This window comes from Astatotilapia calliptera, chromosome 8, assembly GCF_964374335.1.
Source record: "Astatotilapia calliptera chromosome 8, fAstCal68.1, whole genome shotgun sequence".
Classification (NCBI taxonomy): Eukaryota; Metazoa; Chordata; class Actinopteri; order Cichliformes; family Cichlidae; genus Astatotilapia; species Astatotilapia calliptera.
In genome coordinates, this window is record NC_137429.1 from 6,807,681 (window position 1) to 6,825,692 (window position 18,012).

An 18,012-nucleotide genomic window follows, 5' to 3' on the forward strand; every position below is an offset into this window, starting at 1 on the left:
TAGTTTCAAATACTGTTACAGCCTTACTATAGCTGCTGACACTTATCCACTCGCTTAAATTTGATGCACTGCAATTTATTATAACACTCAAATGTGGATTTGAGCTGGGGATCAAATGCCCATTAACATTTGACGGGTCCTCCTCATCTTTCTTCTTGTCATTAGGCAGGCAAACATGCAGGGAATGAACATCAATCGCATCTGCAGAAAGAAATAAAAAAAACTGAGTTGCTGTAGAGAGAACCCAAAATCTTCAAATGTGTTAACATTTATGCTTTGGGATGAAACTGACATCTTCTTGTGTGTAGTAAATTTAAAAAAGGCAGATGAAAAACAAAAACAGGAAGGAAAACAAAGGACCAAAGACGATGGGAAGATTATATAAATAAAGGGTGAATTACAAAACATGACCCAGGTAGCAAAAGGTCACAAGTGGAGACAACCCCCCAAAACACACAAGAACACAAACCATCAGAGGAAACCAGGACATAACAGAGAGAAATAACTTGCACCAAAATGTGAAAACTAACACTTAGTGGGACAAGACAAGGCACCAGGAATTAGGAAAAGCTAGAACCACAAAGTGGCACAGCAAAACAGAGACAATATTAGGACCATGACACATCCATTTTATGCAAAAACATAAATAATTAAAGAAAGTGAAAAATAAAATATTAAGATTGTATAGTTACCCAGGGCGGCTGGGAGTTAAATGTGGATAGATAGAGTACAGTTCCTGAGATGATCATGATATCCACTATATCTGACACATCAGAGCGCCCAGTGATGCCATCACCCTGAAACAGATGGGGAAGGACAAAGTGCAGTCATGTAATTATAGTTTTAATTTTTCAAAAGCCTGTTTTTTCTTTTTTATTCTTTTTCTCAGTTTACCTGTCGAATTCTCATGTAACAGTCCTTCAAGTCAAACACGTTTGGGTCCACGACTACCCTCCCCTTACAAATTTCACATCTTTGGACAGCACGGAAAGATAACCCTGGAAATACACACACATCGTGACTAAGCATATTGACCATAATACTACCGTATAGCTTTTTCTTTTGCAGGCAACTTTTTTGGGGGCTATACCAGCAGACACAGTGGAAACAGCAACATTATCTTCCTGGTTAAAACTGGTCTGAACCATAGAAAGATTAATTAAGAGGTCCAGTCAGGCGGGGGAAAAAAGGAACATCAATCAGATTATTGCACTGAAGACATTACAAGCATGTGTTTCTTGTAGGATGATAAATGGGCTCCAGTGTAGGAGGTCTTGCCAGGGCTGCAGTTTTGATATTGTTATTCCTCTTTCAGTAGAGAACATTATTTAATTTTGTTCTAATCAATATTATAGGTAATTGGATAATATGGAAGAACTTTTTTTGCTGAAAAAATAGCATGTTGAAATGGCAAATTTCACCATTCATATAGAAAATTCAGCTTCTCAATTTTAGCTGCCTACCAACCTGAGTGGATTTTGGCCTTGAGCCATGTTTTCAGGCAGTCCAAGTGTATGAAGAGCAGACTTCCTGAACACAGGCAGGGTGACAACAATGGGTTGCTCGGTGACGCGTCACTGCTGTAGCAGATCCGGCATCGGTCTTTCTCTTTTTCCTCCTCATTGTCCTGTAATGGCTCCTCTAACATCCTACAGGTAGATGATATATCACATTAGACAATATGTCTAAATGGGAACCTGTTATGTTTGACTCCACATACTCTCATACATATACTGTTATATATGGTGGAATCGCATTTTAACAAGGGCCAGCGTTTTGAATATTTAAATCAGTATAGTTTAAACTGCTCTGAATGCTGCTCTGAAACCTTGAGTCCATAAACAGCAGCCAAAAAATCTGTTCAAAAGCAGGGGCAAAGAGGTTAAAATGTCCTGTTTTACACATGGGATGAACTAAAGGGGCTCCAACAAGGTCCAGTATAAGATTTCAAGAAATATTTTGAATCATTAAAAGCTTCTCTAGCGGTGAAGCTGAAAAAGTTCTCTAAATTTCCAGTTAAGTCACGGCTAATCAGTGTATTCCAAAGTCAGACATATTAACAATTGAAACATCCTGCAAGATTACCTAAAATTTGGTTGTAGATCACCTAATGTGTCTGTAAAAGTAATTCACCTCCGTTTGAATCTGGATAACATCTGTCCATCGCAGTCTTTTGAAGATGGGGGCACTTCAGCAGCAGCAGCCCCTTGGCACTCTTGATTCTGTGGAAGCGCTTCACCTTCACCAGCTGTCATCATAATGGAGGTTTTAGAGGTATATGGACCTCTTCTTTTATTACGAGACCGCAGTGTGTTGGCATTGCTGGTTCCATTCTGAAAAGCGCCGTCCTCCATGTTGCCCACACAGGTCTGCCTTTGAGAGAGGCCTGAGCTGAGTAAGGAGGGAAGACATTGCTTTGCCCCCTGAGTACAAGCTGAAAAGCCCGTGTTGACTTTGCCAGGTGGTGTCGGCATCACATGAGGTGACCTTCTTTGTTTTAGGACAGGAGTGACACTGCTAAGAGGAGCTCCACTCAGGACTGCTGACATACTTAACTGTGACCTGAAAGACTGCTGTCTAAGCGGGCTGTGAGAGCAGCCAGCAGAGACTGAACTTGACTGACGTGCTGTTTTCGAAAAGGTGATCGAATCACTCTCTCTACGTGTGTGCTGCCAGGAGTCTGTTAAGCCGCCATCTGCCTCCACCTCAGATTCACCAGACAATACATTCAATATGTGGCGATGTAGGACAGCGATGGTGTCTCCCTGGAAGTTGTCCAGAGTCTCAGCACTGGAGGGGAGCTCAAACTCTGCGATTTGCCCGTAGCTTGTTCTGTTGAAAAGGTGGTTCACATTGTTCCTGCTCTTCAGGATGTCTTGGCTTTGTATTTGTTTACACGCTTCCCTGTGGGTAGATCCATTTAATACAGCATCTTTCACAAGCTTAGACCTGTGCTTGATGTGATACGGGACATTGTGTGCTATATTATGGTGAGAAAGGAAAAGAAATTAAACTTATTGGTTTGGAATGAAAACATTTTGGATATCAAATAACAACTAATATTATAAAATAAATAAATAAAACACAGGGTAGTTAGAAAACCGGTCCAGGTCCTGCTACAACCTGCAGCACAAAATGCATTCTAGAAAACTTACATCTGGATGGCAGTGGGGGCTTTCCACAGTGGGGCATTTTTGAAGTCACTGCCAGCTCTGCACTCATGCTCTGGGTTACGCTGGAAAAAGCTTGACAGCGGGACACTGAGGCTTTGTTCAGAGGGTTCTCTGGCTCAGATGAAGCACACTTCCCAAAGCTGTGGGGGGCCAACTACAGGTGGCAAACAGAGAGGTTGCTGGAGAGTGAGACTTTTGGAAAGCTGAGCTACTCAAGAGGGATATCGGATGTTCCTGTTTTGAAAGTGTTCTTACCTTCGGGGCTTCCCTTGCAGCTGACACTGAGTGCAATTGTGTGAAAATATTCGGCACGCCCGAAATATTTGCTTTTGTCTCCTGACTCCACCTTTGATAAAAATTCTGATAAAACAGATTCAATACAGTGGATGAGAAGGAAGGATATACAGCATGTCCGTATGAGTTTTTGTGTCGTGTACATCAAACTGTACCATGCTCTCAATCTGTAAATGTTTCCACCAAGAGGGCAGCATTACTCACAACGTGTTGTCCCCTGCAACACAAAGACAGTGAGAAATAGCATAAAAGCCAGTCTGAACATTTAAAGATACAATCAGGTCTCAGTTACTATCATAGAAAACAAGGCCATAGCATGACATAATGTCTGTGCTGATAACAGTTCAATACCATGAATCCTTACTCACTCTCTCTGCTTAAAAATTTTACAGAAACTAGTTACACACAAAACTTCCAGAAGTTAAACCTGACACAAATTATCTGCTATTTATTGTAAATAAATAGCCTGTCTGGAAGGAGTCTGAATAGTAATTATACAATGAAATCATTTTTATTTTTAGATTTTAAGAGCAAGTAAATAAGCTGGACATCAAAAGCAGGTTTATTTTATGAGAGCAACATACCTACGCTACACACTTCATCTGTTACACCTTATTTGCTTAATTCTTCCCATCACAGATTCAACAAGGTGCTGGAAACCTTCCTCAGAGACTTTGATCCACAGTGGCATGATAGCATTACAGTTAGTGCAGGTTTTTCAGATACACATCCATAACATCAATCTCCCATTCCACCATATCCCAAAGATCATCTATTGGATTGAGATATTGCGACTGTGGTGGTCATCTGAGTACAGTGAACTCATTATCATGTTTGAGAAACCAGTTTGAAATATTTAAGCTTTGTTACATGGTCCAATGTGCTGCTGGAGGAAGCCATCAAACGTTGTGTACACTGTCCTCCTTCTGATGCTCAGTTTGAAATTCAGCAGTTCGTGATTGTGATTGGCTAACTAGACATTTGTGTAACCAAAAATGTGAACAAGTGTCCCTAAGAGACTATTTTTCCACTCAGTGTGCACTTCAAAACTCCAAAGTTATTTTTCAACATTGTTTTGTAATCACACTAAAGTTTAACATTACAAATGAACTTGGATTTACAAATGATGTTTAATAATTTTATTTAATAAGTAATACGTTAATAATTACCTCAGGCCTGCGCTTATTCACAAAGTATCACCATCACCAAAAGACAGACGGTAAATTAAAAAGAAAAAAAGAAAAAAGACGTGGTTTCAAAGCGCAATGCGAACCTTTTAAAACTTTATAAATACATTTTCAAAAGGTACATTTCAAACCTTTCATTCCATTAACTTAAATATAACTACAGTAATATAAAACATTACATATATGACACTTTTTTTGACTTACTTTGTACTCGGATAATGACCACTTTGTGTACAATACATCCACCACTGCGGTTTTTTTTCCAAATGATACGTTTCCATCGAAACCAGAATCCGCAGCTGCGCGGTGGCTGGTGTCCAGTTCTAACCACGTGTTTCTAGACAAGGCGGGGAGTTTGAAAATATTTAATTTTAGCGCTCTACGGGAAATAAAACCTGCATATGTGGACACGACGGTCACATCTGATCAAAATCACTAGAATTAAGCGCTGCTCTCTGGCTGGATGTAATGTCAATTAAGACAACAAGAATTCCTTGGTCCAAGCAAAGATGACAGTACACGTATAGGCTAACTGCTTTGGAGCATAGTCAGTAATTTTAAAATAACTGCCTGAAAATACGACCAAGATGACTACTTATTGGCAAGTTTGTCTTTGATTATGATCAAATTAAAGCTTTAGCAAGACAAGTTCAAAGAGTTGTTGCAAAGCCAATATTCAACAGTTTTAGATTAACTGGAATAAACAGCTCATATATATATTTTTTTCACACGTGACAGAGCTTCCGCCGTTTTTTTCCCGGATGGCTGCAGACACGGAATATTTCACCTGTTCTGACTTCCTCTGTTTTGTTGATGTTTAGAAACAAATGTTTTACATTTACATTCATCACTCCATGAGACCTATTGCTAGATATTTTCAGTCTAAGGAAACCACTTTCAGAATATTTTAGACCTGCCACTTCTTTTGTCCCCCACTTATTAAGTTTCCCCAGATTTTTTGAGGACACACTGCACATCATATACAACAATGTCAAGCTTGCTGCTCATACCCCTGTGGGGAACACCTTGTTGGTGCAAAAAATACTATTTTATGTCAAACTGTGTTGGCATTTAAAAAAATTTTTTTTTAATCATTTTCTTCAACTAAAGAAAGCAACACAACACATTGTGTGTTTTTGGACCAGGCTATCAGTAACTAAGTGACAAAATATAGAATTTAAATCTGTGTCTAGACACAACACAGGATGATTCATTCAGTCCAGGATTTATTTATTTTTTGCTGTCTCTGTGTCTTATATTGTTTGTATTATAGGTGATATGATTTAAATTTCATTCCAGCTACTTTTTCTATCCTCTTAAGCTTTTCCTTGCTTTACGCTAATGGCTTCAAATGATGGTGTTTATGTTTTATTCTTTTTAATTTAACATCTGAGACGACAGCTGGAAATTGTCTATTTGTCTACCATGAAAACATTTACAGTTTTAATGGATTACTTGTGAAGATATAAATAAACAATTGGACACACTTTTTCATCACTATAATGCACATGAAGTTTTGTTGTTGGGTTTAAAATAATTTTAGGTGCACTTCAGACTAATTGTTTTAGCCAGTATATTGTTTTATTGACAGTGTTGAAATAAAGCTTTCTTTCCTTTATGTGAGTGATAATGGAGGCCAATCTGTAACTTCAAATTTGAGAGTGTTTTGGCTCCTTTATGATACAGAACTCATGTGCAGCTGATAAAAGGATCTCTCACACTGGCATAACATCAGACAAATTTGAGGTGAGCTACAACCCCAGTAGATTAGCATAAGAAATCCAGGGCCAGCAGGTTCACTGAGCCACTCTCTTCCTTCTCTGGCTCCCCACAACTCTGCTGATCCCTCTGCAATCCTGTGTTAGTCCCAGTTAATCTTACCTCCTCTTGCAGTGGGCTAGAGTGGGCTCCACACTCACCTCTACTGTTTTCATTCTTTATATTCAGACAGATGGGAAAGTCCAGGGGAAGACAGAGATTAAGAAAGCTCTGGCAGGATTTGTGTTTCTAGAGGTGAGGGGAGCTCTATCTGTGACCACCTCATCTATCACACTCTGTGTGAGTACACTGTAGAAACCCCCCCCCCCCCCCCCCCACACACACACACACACACCAAAGCCAGTTTCCAGGAACCCGTCAGGTATTTCTCATTACCAATTGGCGAGAGAATACCTTTTGTGTACAAATGTCTGTTTTGGCATGTTTGTTAGTGTGCATACTGATGGATGTGTTTAGTTACATGGCTTATAAGCTGAGATAAATTATGTTGTCATGTTTTTCTGTAAAGTGTCAAGTGTGGTAGAAAATGGTTGCTTTCTCTCTTAAAGACTGCTTAAATAGCCCTGACTGCAGATTTCTGGAATGATGCCGAGAATATGCCCCCCAATATTAATCCAATCGAGACACAAAATAAATCGAGTTCTTACAAAGAAAAACCCCTTTGTGATATTATTAAACACGACAGCAGTACCTCAGACATGAGCAGGTCTTGTTTTACTCACTTACTAACATTTTCAGTTCATACTGCCATAAAATCTTTTGTGGTAAATTTCATTATCAGTGGCACATGCAAACACGGTGTTATGATCTCAGTCTGCAGCGGAACAATATAACCTCTCAAAACAAGGACTAGTAAGTCAGTATCAAGGCTTCGTTCCCCCCCCACATAAAAGGCCATTTTCAGTTTGCATTCACAATGATTATTGCTGGTTTGTTAAATAATGCATAAGACCTGTTGCCTTATCGTCTTGTTTTTAGTCAAACTTAATAAGAAAGCAGAGATTTTTTGGCTTATTAAAATCATCAAAGATCATGTGACATGTTTTGAATGTGATGAAAAACAGAAACTGAACTAAGAACCTAAAGTCAAATGAGCAAGTGACATTTTCAGCAGGTTATTTCTCCCCAACAAAAAGACCTGGCCTGATATGAGTAAATATGTGTGCAAAAGTGATAAGAATGCCTTTCTGGAATATATCATTTTGTATTTTAATTAATTACTCGGTTCATGAATTTCCACGATAAATTCATGCAGAAAAGGTACAAACTGGTGCCTAAACATTTACCATGACTCAGCAAATTCAATATCAGGAATCCCCAAATAAAACCTCTCCCCATACAATTAGATGAAAGAGAACATCTTTCTTTTATCACCAGCTACACAGCTGAAATTTGAACACAGTTAGGTGTTCCAACGGGATATACATATACAAACCTGGTTTTAATGGGTAATAGAAGCTAATATTACATTTCTTGAATGACCTTGCCAAAACCCCTACCTCAACCCTACTGAAAAGTGTGTGGACTATGCTTAAAGGTTGGATCCATACTATGAACCCAGGCAGTTTAAATGAACTCTTGCAATTCTGCCAAGAAGAGTGGTAAAATATTCAGCTAGAATTTTATATCAGAATCTTGTTGATGGCTACCAAAAGTGTCCCGCTGAGGTGCAACTCGTTGAGGGAAATTTCAGGAGGTATTTGCTTTAACCCTATGTGTGCCTTGTGTTTATTTCTCTAACACTTGTACTAATTGTACTTCTACTAGTCTTCTCTTGGTTGTTTTTACTAATTACTGTACAAGATACATTTTAAATAGCGACATGTATTCATGTCCATGAAGCCTGACCAGTGTTGGAAATGTGTTTTCTCCACTAGAATAGGCCTAAATAAAAAGTTATTCAAGTCAACTGATTCAATTTCACGTGAAGTGATTCAAATTCAAAATGTCAATGCAATTATTCAAGTTGATAAATTAAACATTCGATATAAATGATTCAAACGCTCCATCTAGTAATTCATTTTCAGTGTCCGGAGGCATGCATTTTTTTTGCCCATCTATTTGCCCTTTACAGTTACATGACTAAATAAATAAATAAGAAGCAGAAAAACAAGATAATCAATCTCCCAAACATTTAAACGTTGCACTAAATGTTTCTCTTTCTGTCTAAAATATGCCTTCAGCATACACTGCGTTTGACTTCACTTTTTTTTAAAGCTCTGAATAGATTTAGATCGATTTAACTTGTAGCTATATGCCACAATCAAGCGCTGTGTAGAGTTAATTTTACCCCATTTGTTACTCTGGCTGATAAACCTGTTCTTTCATTGACTGATGGAAGAAAAGGATCAGGATAATGTCTGACACTTGCCTGCGTCTCCCTCCATCTATCATGTTAAATGTCAGATGCCATGGTCTTCTGGGGGAATGAATGGAGGTTTGATTGGCATCGACCTTGTTTCTCTTGAATAATTATGAATGATTTAGGTATTATTGGCTCCTTTCAGCATAAATAATTCAGAACTGAGTTCAACCCCCCTCCCACCGTATGTTGCTCCGGTGCTCAGTTTGTTCGCCTGGTTCAAGTTTTTTTTTTAAATGTATAATAAGATGGCACTAATCACAAACACCAAATGAAGATTTTCCAAGCACATTTTAATTTTGGTTTAAGCGCTTCCTGAGGTCCTGAGACCGTTGAGGGTTTTACTTTGAAAGGCACAGCCGGATGTGGTGTACTTGATGAATCGGGCTGACTTGATGCAGTGGTAGGCAGGGCATCGGTCCATGTTGCGGCGCTGCGTGGCACTGGGCACTGACTGTCTCACTGCTCCACACGCACACATACACGCAGATACGCATGACTTTAGTTGTGAATGGCCCAGACGCTTGACACGCTGGGTGGGCGAGAAGCAGCCGTGAGTCCGGCTCTGCTACCTGCTGCAGACCGAGCTTTCGCCGGGAGCACCCCGGGGTGTCGCTACTGTGACTGCACCCTGCGTTTGGACTGAATGTGGCCGCTTTGATCGGTGCAGTTATTTTCGGAGTCACTCTCTGTAAGCTATTTCGGAGCGACTGGAAACGCGCAGACTGGTAATTTGGAGTGAGGAGCCGCACGGAGCGCTGCAGCAGCAGCATCAGCAAGCAGACAGGGAACCGGAGCAACAGCAGCAGCAGAGAAGAAACGACTGTGATGCCAAAGCTGGTCAGAAAAACAAAGGTTCAAGTCTAGAAAAGGTAACCCATCCCTTTCAGAGCTGCACCTATTGCCATTTTAAAGTTTTATTATGTCTTGAATGGAAATGTCTTAGAAGTGTCATGCTCCTGCAGCAGCCGATCTATAACCTGTAATGCCAATACCTCTCAGCCGCTTACAGTGGAAGCCAAGCCATTCAAGTAAGCCAATAAAAACCCAGCGTAGTGTTTAATGAGATAGAGTTAGCTGTTCCTTTGTACTCACTAACAAGCAGCCCCCTACCCCGCAGCATATGTGATTCATTTACTTTAATATCAGAACTTTGAAGCACATTGTTGTGTTTTCCTCTAACATGAAATGATTTATTGCTTTAATATATTGATAGGCTTATCAGTTAAAGACCAGGGATAGGCACCACAGACCTTGCTCTCACTCTCTTTAGTATTTAGTATTTAGTATTAGTATTTATTTATTTATTGTCATTGTCAAGAATAATGAAATTGCGTTTGGGGTGTATTGATTTTAAAAGTTAGGCCTATTATCTACTCAATTACACAAATATATTTATCTTGTATGGAGAGTAGATTACACACATGGCATCTTCTAACAGTCTCAAGGTATAAGGCGGTCGCCCACCCAGCCAGCAGGCTGTCCATAAAGCAAAGAGGTATATATGGAAGAAGCTGTTCTTACTTGCTCTATGGCTCCAGGCCAACACCTACTTCACAGCACAGCCTATTATCTGACATCTGGTCCTTCTCTACAGGGACTTATGTGGTAATAGTATGTTTCAGCAAAGGCAGCTAATCTGTGTAATGTCTGTTGTTTGGAAGGGGAAAACATTTATTTCCCTATGATCACCATTCAGCACCTTATGTGGAAGAAAGTAAGTCTGTTTTCGGTCGTGAAAACTTCAGATTTGTTGTTTCACAGTTTTACGGCTCTGATTTTAACATGGTGAAGATCTGTAAAGTGACAAAAAGCCTTCACGGAGGAAAATGTCATTTTTAGGCCATATAGTTTACACACAGTTTTACAATTGCAAGGCGTCGCTTTTATAGCGGCAGAGAAGTGCTGTGATAAAGCATTTATCAGAAAAATAGACTGCAGAGTAGTAAGATTTGGTTCCAGCACTCATGGTTTTTGTATGAGGCTGCAGATGACTGCTGTCTCGCTGTGCTCTGCTATTCAAGTTCTTGGTTGTCAGCTCGACTCACCATAGATAAAAGACAGTCATCCTCAAAGCGTTCTCTCATCACATCAGCGACATGCGCTAGTTTTGCTTCTCTCCTGCTACCCCGCTCCTCACTCACATATGTGAGTTCACACACAGTGTGGCGGTTTTCCATTATGAGATCATGATGTTTTTTTTCTTTTTTTAGCCCACCAGCCCTAAACTTTTTTGTCTTTCCGTGCTTATCTCTCCCTGCTTGAAGGGGGGACTGTGGCAAAGCCTTGTTTTCCACAGTCCGAGCCAACACAGTCCCTCCGTTCTTCCTCACCGACCGGCCAAAGGTCAAAACAAAAAGGCTCTGCTGTAGCAAAACGATTTCTCTGCACCTTAAGTTGACACAAAACAGCCCTCAAGTCCTTCACTGAACTCAAGAATCATAAATAAAACCTGTGCTATGTCGTTTAATCAAACCTAACCCAAAGAGGCTCCCCTCTAAAACACTGTTAGCACAGTGAAAGTAATTTATTGTAAAGAGTTAATAATTTTCACATTTAGTGTATCATTAATCAATCGGCCATGCTAGAAATTGAATTTACACGGAAGATAAAATCCCAGTTTGCCTCTTATTTGCATCTTAGTGAATAATTCTTAATAGAAATGTGCTCACGAAAACACTAAACACATTAACGTGCGGATAGAGATGTTTACCTTCTTCCACTGCGCATCTGTCGGGTAAATGGCTTACATCCTGGTATTTATAAAGCGCTAACTATCCATAGAGGCTAAAACAAAAGGGTGGATTGTCAAAACATGTGATTTCATTGTATGTAAAACATGAATGGTAGTTTTTTTGGCTTGCATTGAGCGCTTTATATCTACATATGGTGAGTTTCCTCTTCCACAAAACCTGCCATACTGCACTGCTGTTTCTGTATAGTGTCCATATGTTCGACACACTTGAGGAGTGAGGGGTGACAAAGTGTTTTCAGTATGTGGATGAAATCCTCCACACTGGTTCATTTAATCTGAGAGATGTGTTTATACTGAATGTCCTACCACAACATGGATTCATTAACATTAACCTGTTAAATATCCAGAATTTGTGGAGTTTATGCATTTTGGACTCCGCCATTGCCGGTTCCAAACCCGGATGAAAAAGGAGAAGGGTTGGGCATGGGGTAGCAACCACATCCCGGGTGATGGGCAGTAGCAATATGCATTTTGGACCAATTTTAATGCAATTTCGTGACTTTAATCAATTAAAGAATGCTAACTTTAGCAGCCATCTTGACATTCATGCATGTGGCTGTTTTGAAGCCCTTTTCTAAATGAATCTCAATAATCTCAGGCACATAAAATGCATGTATGGTATTGCTTGTCAAACACAATAAAAACTGCCTCAGAAGACTTTGCCCTAAGATGATGTTTATATGGTTTCAGTTTTCCTGCAGTTATTGCTTTTACTACACATGTGCACAGCTTTACAAGCTGCGTTGATTGCTCAGTCCATTAGTACAACAAGAGTAGTATCTGCCAAGAACTCCACCCTCTTATCCAAATATGGTCACTTGAGGCTCTAAAACAGTAGTGCACAAAGGTTATGTTACCTTGGTTGCTGCCATCTTTTGTATACAGACTTTGGCTACATATGACTAACTCGGGTTTTTACTTTACTTTGCATATATAATAAGTCAGGCTCATATAACAAGTCCTTTTTTAAGGATCTTGTCCTTGTCATTGGGGTTTCATATCAGACTGTTGTAGGCTTGGACAAATAATACATTATTTTTGTTTAATTTGATGGACAGCTCAGTCATACAAATTCCTTTCCCCCCCATATTGACTCTAGTCTCAATGCATTTTAATGTAATTCAGCTGTGGGACATTTTTACAGAGGAGGTGAAATTGACTTCTTCATAACCAGAAAGCCTCTTTCTAGTAGAAGTGCGATTATCGATCTTTCCGCCTAATCCCTCGGCTGAAATGCTTGAGCACATTCGTATTCTGTGGGTCAGTGAAAGTCAGTCTTGGAAATGTAGAAAATCACTGTTTAAATCAGGAGAAGAGGCTAAGCGTGTACAAGGCCAAGCAGTGCTTCTTCATGAAATATTACACTGAATATAGAAAACATTAGTGCAGAGCACCCCCTCCACAAGTACAGCTTTTCTTTATTTTACGATTTAGTAATGTATAGACATCTGACTAACTCCTGACTTTAAAAGAAGCTGGAGTTAATTAAGAGGCTTCTAACCGCCTGAGAAAGAATCGACTGTTTGACTGTGCTTTCAGATATGAAAAGGTCTGTTGTTTAATGAGGTAAAACGGCTCTTTTGATGTGCATCCACGAGCAAGCCAGACACTACTGGGTGTTGCTCTCTGAGTCTTATCAGCCCTGAAAATGTGAGATTGTTTCCTGTATGGGGAGTAAAGGTATCGTTCTCCGGGATGTTTTGATTCATTTCCCTGAGCTGTGAGGAAAAACGGCACTCTTTATGCTGCTGTAATCAGGAAAAGCAGTCAAGGAAACCGGGAAAGCCTTTTGGGAAAAAAATGCTTGGCTTTTTAGTTTTGGGTACACTGCCATTTATTTGTGTACTGTAGGATAAATGGCAGTGATCATCAGTTTGGGGAAAATGTAGTGTGAAGAGAATTAAAATTGATATTTTGGCTATAATTTATTTCCTTCTTAGCCAGTAACTCAGTTTATGCCCCAAGAGTGGACAAGAAAATCATATTAGAAATGCAAGGCAAAGCAAACCACAGTGAGAGCATTATACACATTACTTTCCATAATGTGTATTCTTTGGGCTAATCTGTAACCGACTGTTCAGTCTTCTTCTTTTCCCCTCTAACAAGGTTTCTTCTTTATTCAAATTCAGGGTGTTGCATTGCATTTGGGCCCCTCAAGGGTAATTTGCAACTATGAGTAATGTAAGTAAAACTGACTTGACTTTATACCTGCAAAAAACAGCCTTGGTGTCTCTGTGGATAAAGATATTCCAGATAGTTAGTAAAACACTCTGAAATTGGCTCATTTGGAAGAAACGACGGTGCACTGAACAAGGGACGGAGTCTGCTCGGGCATGTCCCTCATTTCAGTGTGGCCCTTTGATTATGTAATAATGATGCAGAAAAGGCGTCTCCTTAGCACTTTGTTCTTCCTTGTTAGTGACCAGTCTGTGAGGTAAGCCAGGCTGTTTCATCTTGGGCTTTCTGCTTTCCTGTCAGGAAAAACAGTGCTGCGCCTAGCTGTTGGAATCCTTTTGTCTGTACTTTTACTGGGAGTCAGTGACATTAATTGAGTTCCAATGAGGATAATTTGACTCTTTCTCACGTTCACTGTAACAATTCGCTCTAAACAATGCAGGAAATTGTATAATATACTGTTGAATACGGTAAATACAGACACCTGGATGAAATGTAATGACTTAAAATAGTTGCATACTATGGCATCAGGAGTGAAAAGTGCTCAGCCTGACTCTAACCACATCAGAAGGGAACCAGAGGGATGGTGCTAACTTCTCTTTCAACACAAAGTGTCTGTGGTCCTAAAGCAAAACAAGTACTGTTACATTCAGAATTTTCTGAAAGTGCTCTGGTGACATCCCCATTTTCCTGAATCCAAACTGGGAGCTGTTTCCACAGAAGCTGAAGGCTATATTTGGACACTCTAGGAACCTTAAGTAAGCCCCGTAGTCTGAGAGTGAAGTGCTTCGTTGGGATAATATGATACTATAATGGCTTGTCTTTGAGGACTTTATACAAGAAAAGAAGAACAGCAGAAATGTTGTGACAGGTATTTCAGTTATTTACAATCTGGACCGGTTGGATATGTAATGTTTTCTGTGTTCTTGTGTCTGTGAACAGTGTGAAGATTTAGCACAGCAGCGATTAAACAGCTTTGTGTTCATCGTCAGTGTCGTTGTTAAAACATTGATCACAACAGCGTTCCCATAAACACGCGGCGCAAAGAGAAGGGGGCTTCTGACAGATTTGATAACGTGTAAAGAAAGAAAAGAAACAGACTCCAAAGTACATACACAAAGACACGCAGTTATATTTTACAACACAAAAATAAAAGTACAGTGGCAACAAAGCACATTTAAGAACAATAAAAGTAAATTATTATATACAGCAGTAAGATGTTGTTGTTGTACATAGGGGTTGAATGCTGCTACTTTATTGTAATTTAACAGTGAAAAGTACAAGTGTACTCACACTCTGGCTTTGAATAGAAAATTCCTAAATTTTGTCTTAGGAGTCGACTCTGTTGCTGCAGTCGAAGATCAAGCACTTCTGCGCTCTTATTTGTCACAAACAGCCGCAAACGGCATACAGTCGATTTCTGTGGCTTTGTTACTGCAGAAGAAACCACAACGGCAGCGTGGTAGTATTTTGGGAAATGTATTTTGTATTAAAACAGGTCTACAGTTTCATAACAGTCAAAACAGAATAGATTCAAAGAACGGTGCTTGTAAGACTGTCTGTATTTCTCAAACATGTTTTTCGCTCATTGCTCTTTCAGCCCGTCGAAACCAAAAAATACAGCTGGATCGAAAGTGCTTTTTTTCTGCAGTGGATGCAATCGGTTATGGTTTTGTAACATTAAATCAATAAATATTGATGCAATGCATTTTCAGCTTTCAACGTTGTATTTTGTGCATCTAAAAGAAGAATTTGCTTATTTGCACTAGTTGATTTTTACCATACACTTACAGCACTGTGGTAACTATGCACGTCTCAGAAGAGAAGGTGTATGACAACATTTGCTGTTTCAAATAAGTACAGATAATGGGGATAAATGGCTGCTTGTGGAGTCAGATATTCATACCCTCTTCTACAGTTTTCTTTGTTTCCCCACCAAAGCCTACATCCTTTTTCGTTGTTGACTTACTTAAAAAAATATAGTAAATAATAAATGCACAAATAATCCTATGTCGAGGTCACAGTCTGTGTGGGCAAAGCATCTACCGATGGGAGCCAAACATCAGAGCTAGCTACTTCTAATAATCACAGTCATCATCATAATGAGAATTGGCTTGTTGGCACACTGTGTTTGCAGCGTAAACAGTAAATTAAAACAATTTGGACGTAGTGGAAAGCCTCACGGGTGCCAGTAAATTTCCTGCAGAAGAATTTCAGTGTTGTTCTGGTGTTTTGGCGGCTCAGTGTGAATGTAGAGAAGTGTCTGTAAATGGCCTTTAAAGTCTGAAAGATGCTGACCTGTTCAGAGTGATGTATTAGAATGAATACCAGAAGCCAAGAAGACCAGAAGCCTGTGCTGGGATGTGTGGGAAGTCATTTCTGCTGCTCTCCCTGTAGTTTGCACAGATATATATCATACTGGCAGTTGCTGCTGTCACTGGAGTCTTTGAGCTTATTTCTGCATTGCAACCTTAATGAAATCAAGTTAATCATTTCTTACTGGTCAAGCTTAAGAAGCACATGCATTCTTTTATGTCTGCTACCTCTTAGATTACGTTACATTACCTGGTTCTGCCATGATGGTCAGGCTTCTAGATAACAAAGATTGGATGTGTGGCTGTATCCAATCAGTCTGCCACTCAAACTTCCACCTGGGAACCAAAGATCCCTGTTAGCCTATTAAGCAGCTGCTTGAGTCAGCCCCAGCTGCTGATGGCAGATGAATGACAGAGTATTTATCAGGCTTGAAAGCCTTGTCTCATAGCTGGAACAACAGCTACAGCATAATGCCAGCAGCTTCGACTTTTAAATGTTGTCAGGAGCAACCCGTGACCTGTAGCCCCTCACTCCAAAGATGTTTAGTTTTAGCGTCTTCACTCTGTCACCTTCTGTGCACACACGGCAAACACATCATCATCCAGGCGTTGTAACTCCTCTACCTTGAGTTCGTCGCTGACAGCAGCTTGCGTAACTGTTAGACGATCACGGGGGTCTTTGCCATCCATCGCGGGGTTCAAAACAAGACAAATAGGGGTGAGCGCCATGTCACCTACTTAATGTTTGTACATTGACAATGTGGCTGCCAAGGCTTTGTGTTGTGATATGTGGGCTGGTGTGAGGTTGTCAAAGAAACACTAGTGCTCTGTCGAATCTAAATAGCTCCAGTATTGTTCTGTGTGGGGAGATGTGCCTCAGCTTTGTGATGAGAAGAGCCATTAATGGGTTAAGTTCATTATAATTTTACAGGCATTTTTGTGTCTGTGGAATATAGTGGGCTCCTTGTTGTTAATACAGCTGCCTTCACTTGCTTTGTGTGCTAAAGCAGGGTGTGACGATAAGAGTAGGAGTGTAGAGAATAGGAGTTTTATGAAAAGTAGCATTGTTGAGAGTCCAGAGACAGAATTGTTGTCAATGATACCCTTTGTATTTAGGAACTACAATGAATAAAATACAGTAAGAAAAAGAATTCCAGTGGCTGGAGAAAATACAGACCAACCAGAACCCTGCTATTAGGGTGCAGACCCATCTCAATCTTGATACAGATACCAATTCTCTAATTGTTATACATGTTGTATAAATACATATGTACAGGTGGTTAAGGTTGTAGAGAAAGTGAAAATGCCTTTGTTTTTTTTGCCATGGTGACGCTGCACCACTGTCTGCTCAGCTGTGTTCATACTCTGCTACGTGTGACGAGTGTTTAACATGGTGGAACCGCTGTGCTTGACAACTACAGAAACATCTTTTTTTTTTATGCTCTGATAAAGATCTTTCATGTCAGTGCTTATCATACATCCGAAAGCACGACAAATAAGGAAAGCATTCTTATTTAAATGCAGTTGGTCTCCACTTAAAGATCAACTTCCTGTGCACCTCTGCATGTCTTCCATCGTTACTTTTGCATGTCCTGTTCCTGTCCATGGAAGTCTCTTTCTTACCACATGTACATCTGCACAGCGTGGACCTCAAACTTGTCCAGAAAGTAAATATCAACATCTGTGGTAAACATCAAAGTTTAATATTGAAGATTATCTTAGCAGATCAGAACATGGACCCAAGAGTCATTGGTAGGCCTTGTTGGGGGATGAATAGAAGCACTAGAGGTGCTTCAGAAGGCACAAAATAACCTTAAAGGGGTGCTCTCAGACACATTTTTATGGGTTGAGTCCCAGAACGTTTTGGACTTTGATTTGGCTTCTGACCACATTCTACTGCACTTTAGCCCTAGCCTGTACTGCTCTAACTTTAGTAGTATTTAAACGATTTTGTCAACCCCTGTTTAAAGGA

General features: G+C 39.9%; 2 protein-coding genes across 9 annotated transcripts in view; one reads left to right on the forward strand and one right to left on the reverse strand.

Annotated features, from left to right (window-relative positions):
- Positions 1-59: 59 nt before the first annotated feature.
- LOC113028155 (uncharacterized) lies at positions 60-4,999 on the reverse strand. 2 transcript variants are annotated; one of them, XM_026178191.2, is made up of 9 exons: positions 4,859-4,995; positions 3,623-3,684; positions 3,429-3,533; positions 3,156-3,327; positions 2,134-2,980; positions 1,468-1,649; positions 895-998; positions 693-797; positions 60-201 (listed from the first exon to the last, which is right to left on the reverse strand). In XM_026178191.2, the coding sequence occupies exons 2-9, from the start codon at positions 3,662-3,664 to the stop codon at positions 112-114; spliced, it is 1,647 nt and encodes a 548-aa protein (XP_026033976.1). In that variant the 5' UTR covers positions 3,665-3,684; positions 4,859-4,995; the 3' UTR covers positions 60-111. The 2 variants fall into 2 exon arrangements, 1 of the variants encoding a protein (XP_026033976.1); XR_013910900.1 differs by lacking the exon at positions 895-998 and having other exon boundaries at positions 187-201; positions 4,859-4,999.
- A 4,166-nt stretch (positions 5,000-9,165) lies between these two features.
- tanc2b (tetratricopeptide repeat, ankyrin repeat and coiled-coil containing 2b) overlaps positions 9,166-18,012 on the forward strand; it is a 167,750-nt gene continuing 158,903 nt past the window's right edge. For 4 of the 7 annotated variants that reach the window (XM_026178200.2, XM_026178202.2, XM_026178203.2 and 1 more), the window contains exon 1: positions 9,167-9,667. The gene's annotated coding sequence lies outside the window, so the exon portion shown is untranslated. Of the gene's footprint in view, positions 9,668-18,012 lie in introns of all 7 variants that reach the window. The other 3 variants (XM_026178198.2, XM_026178201.2, XM_080305387.1) reach the window with 1 other exon arrangement.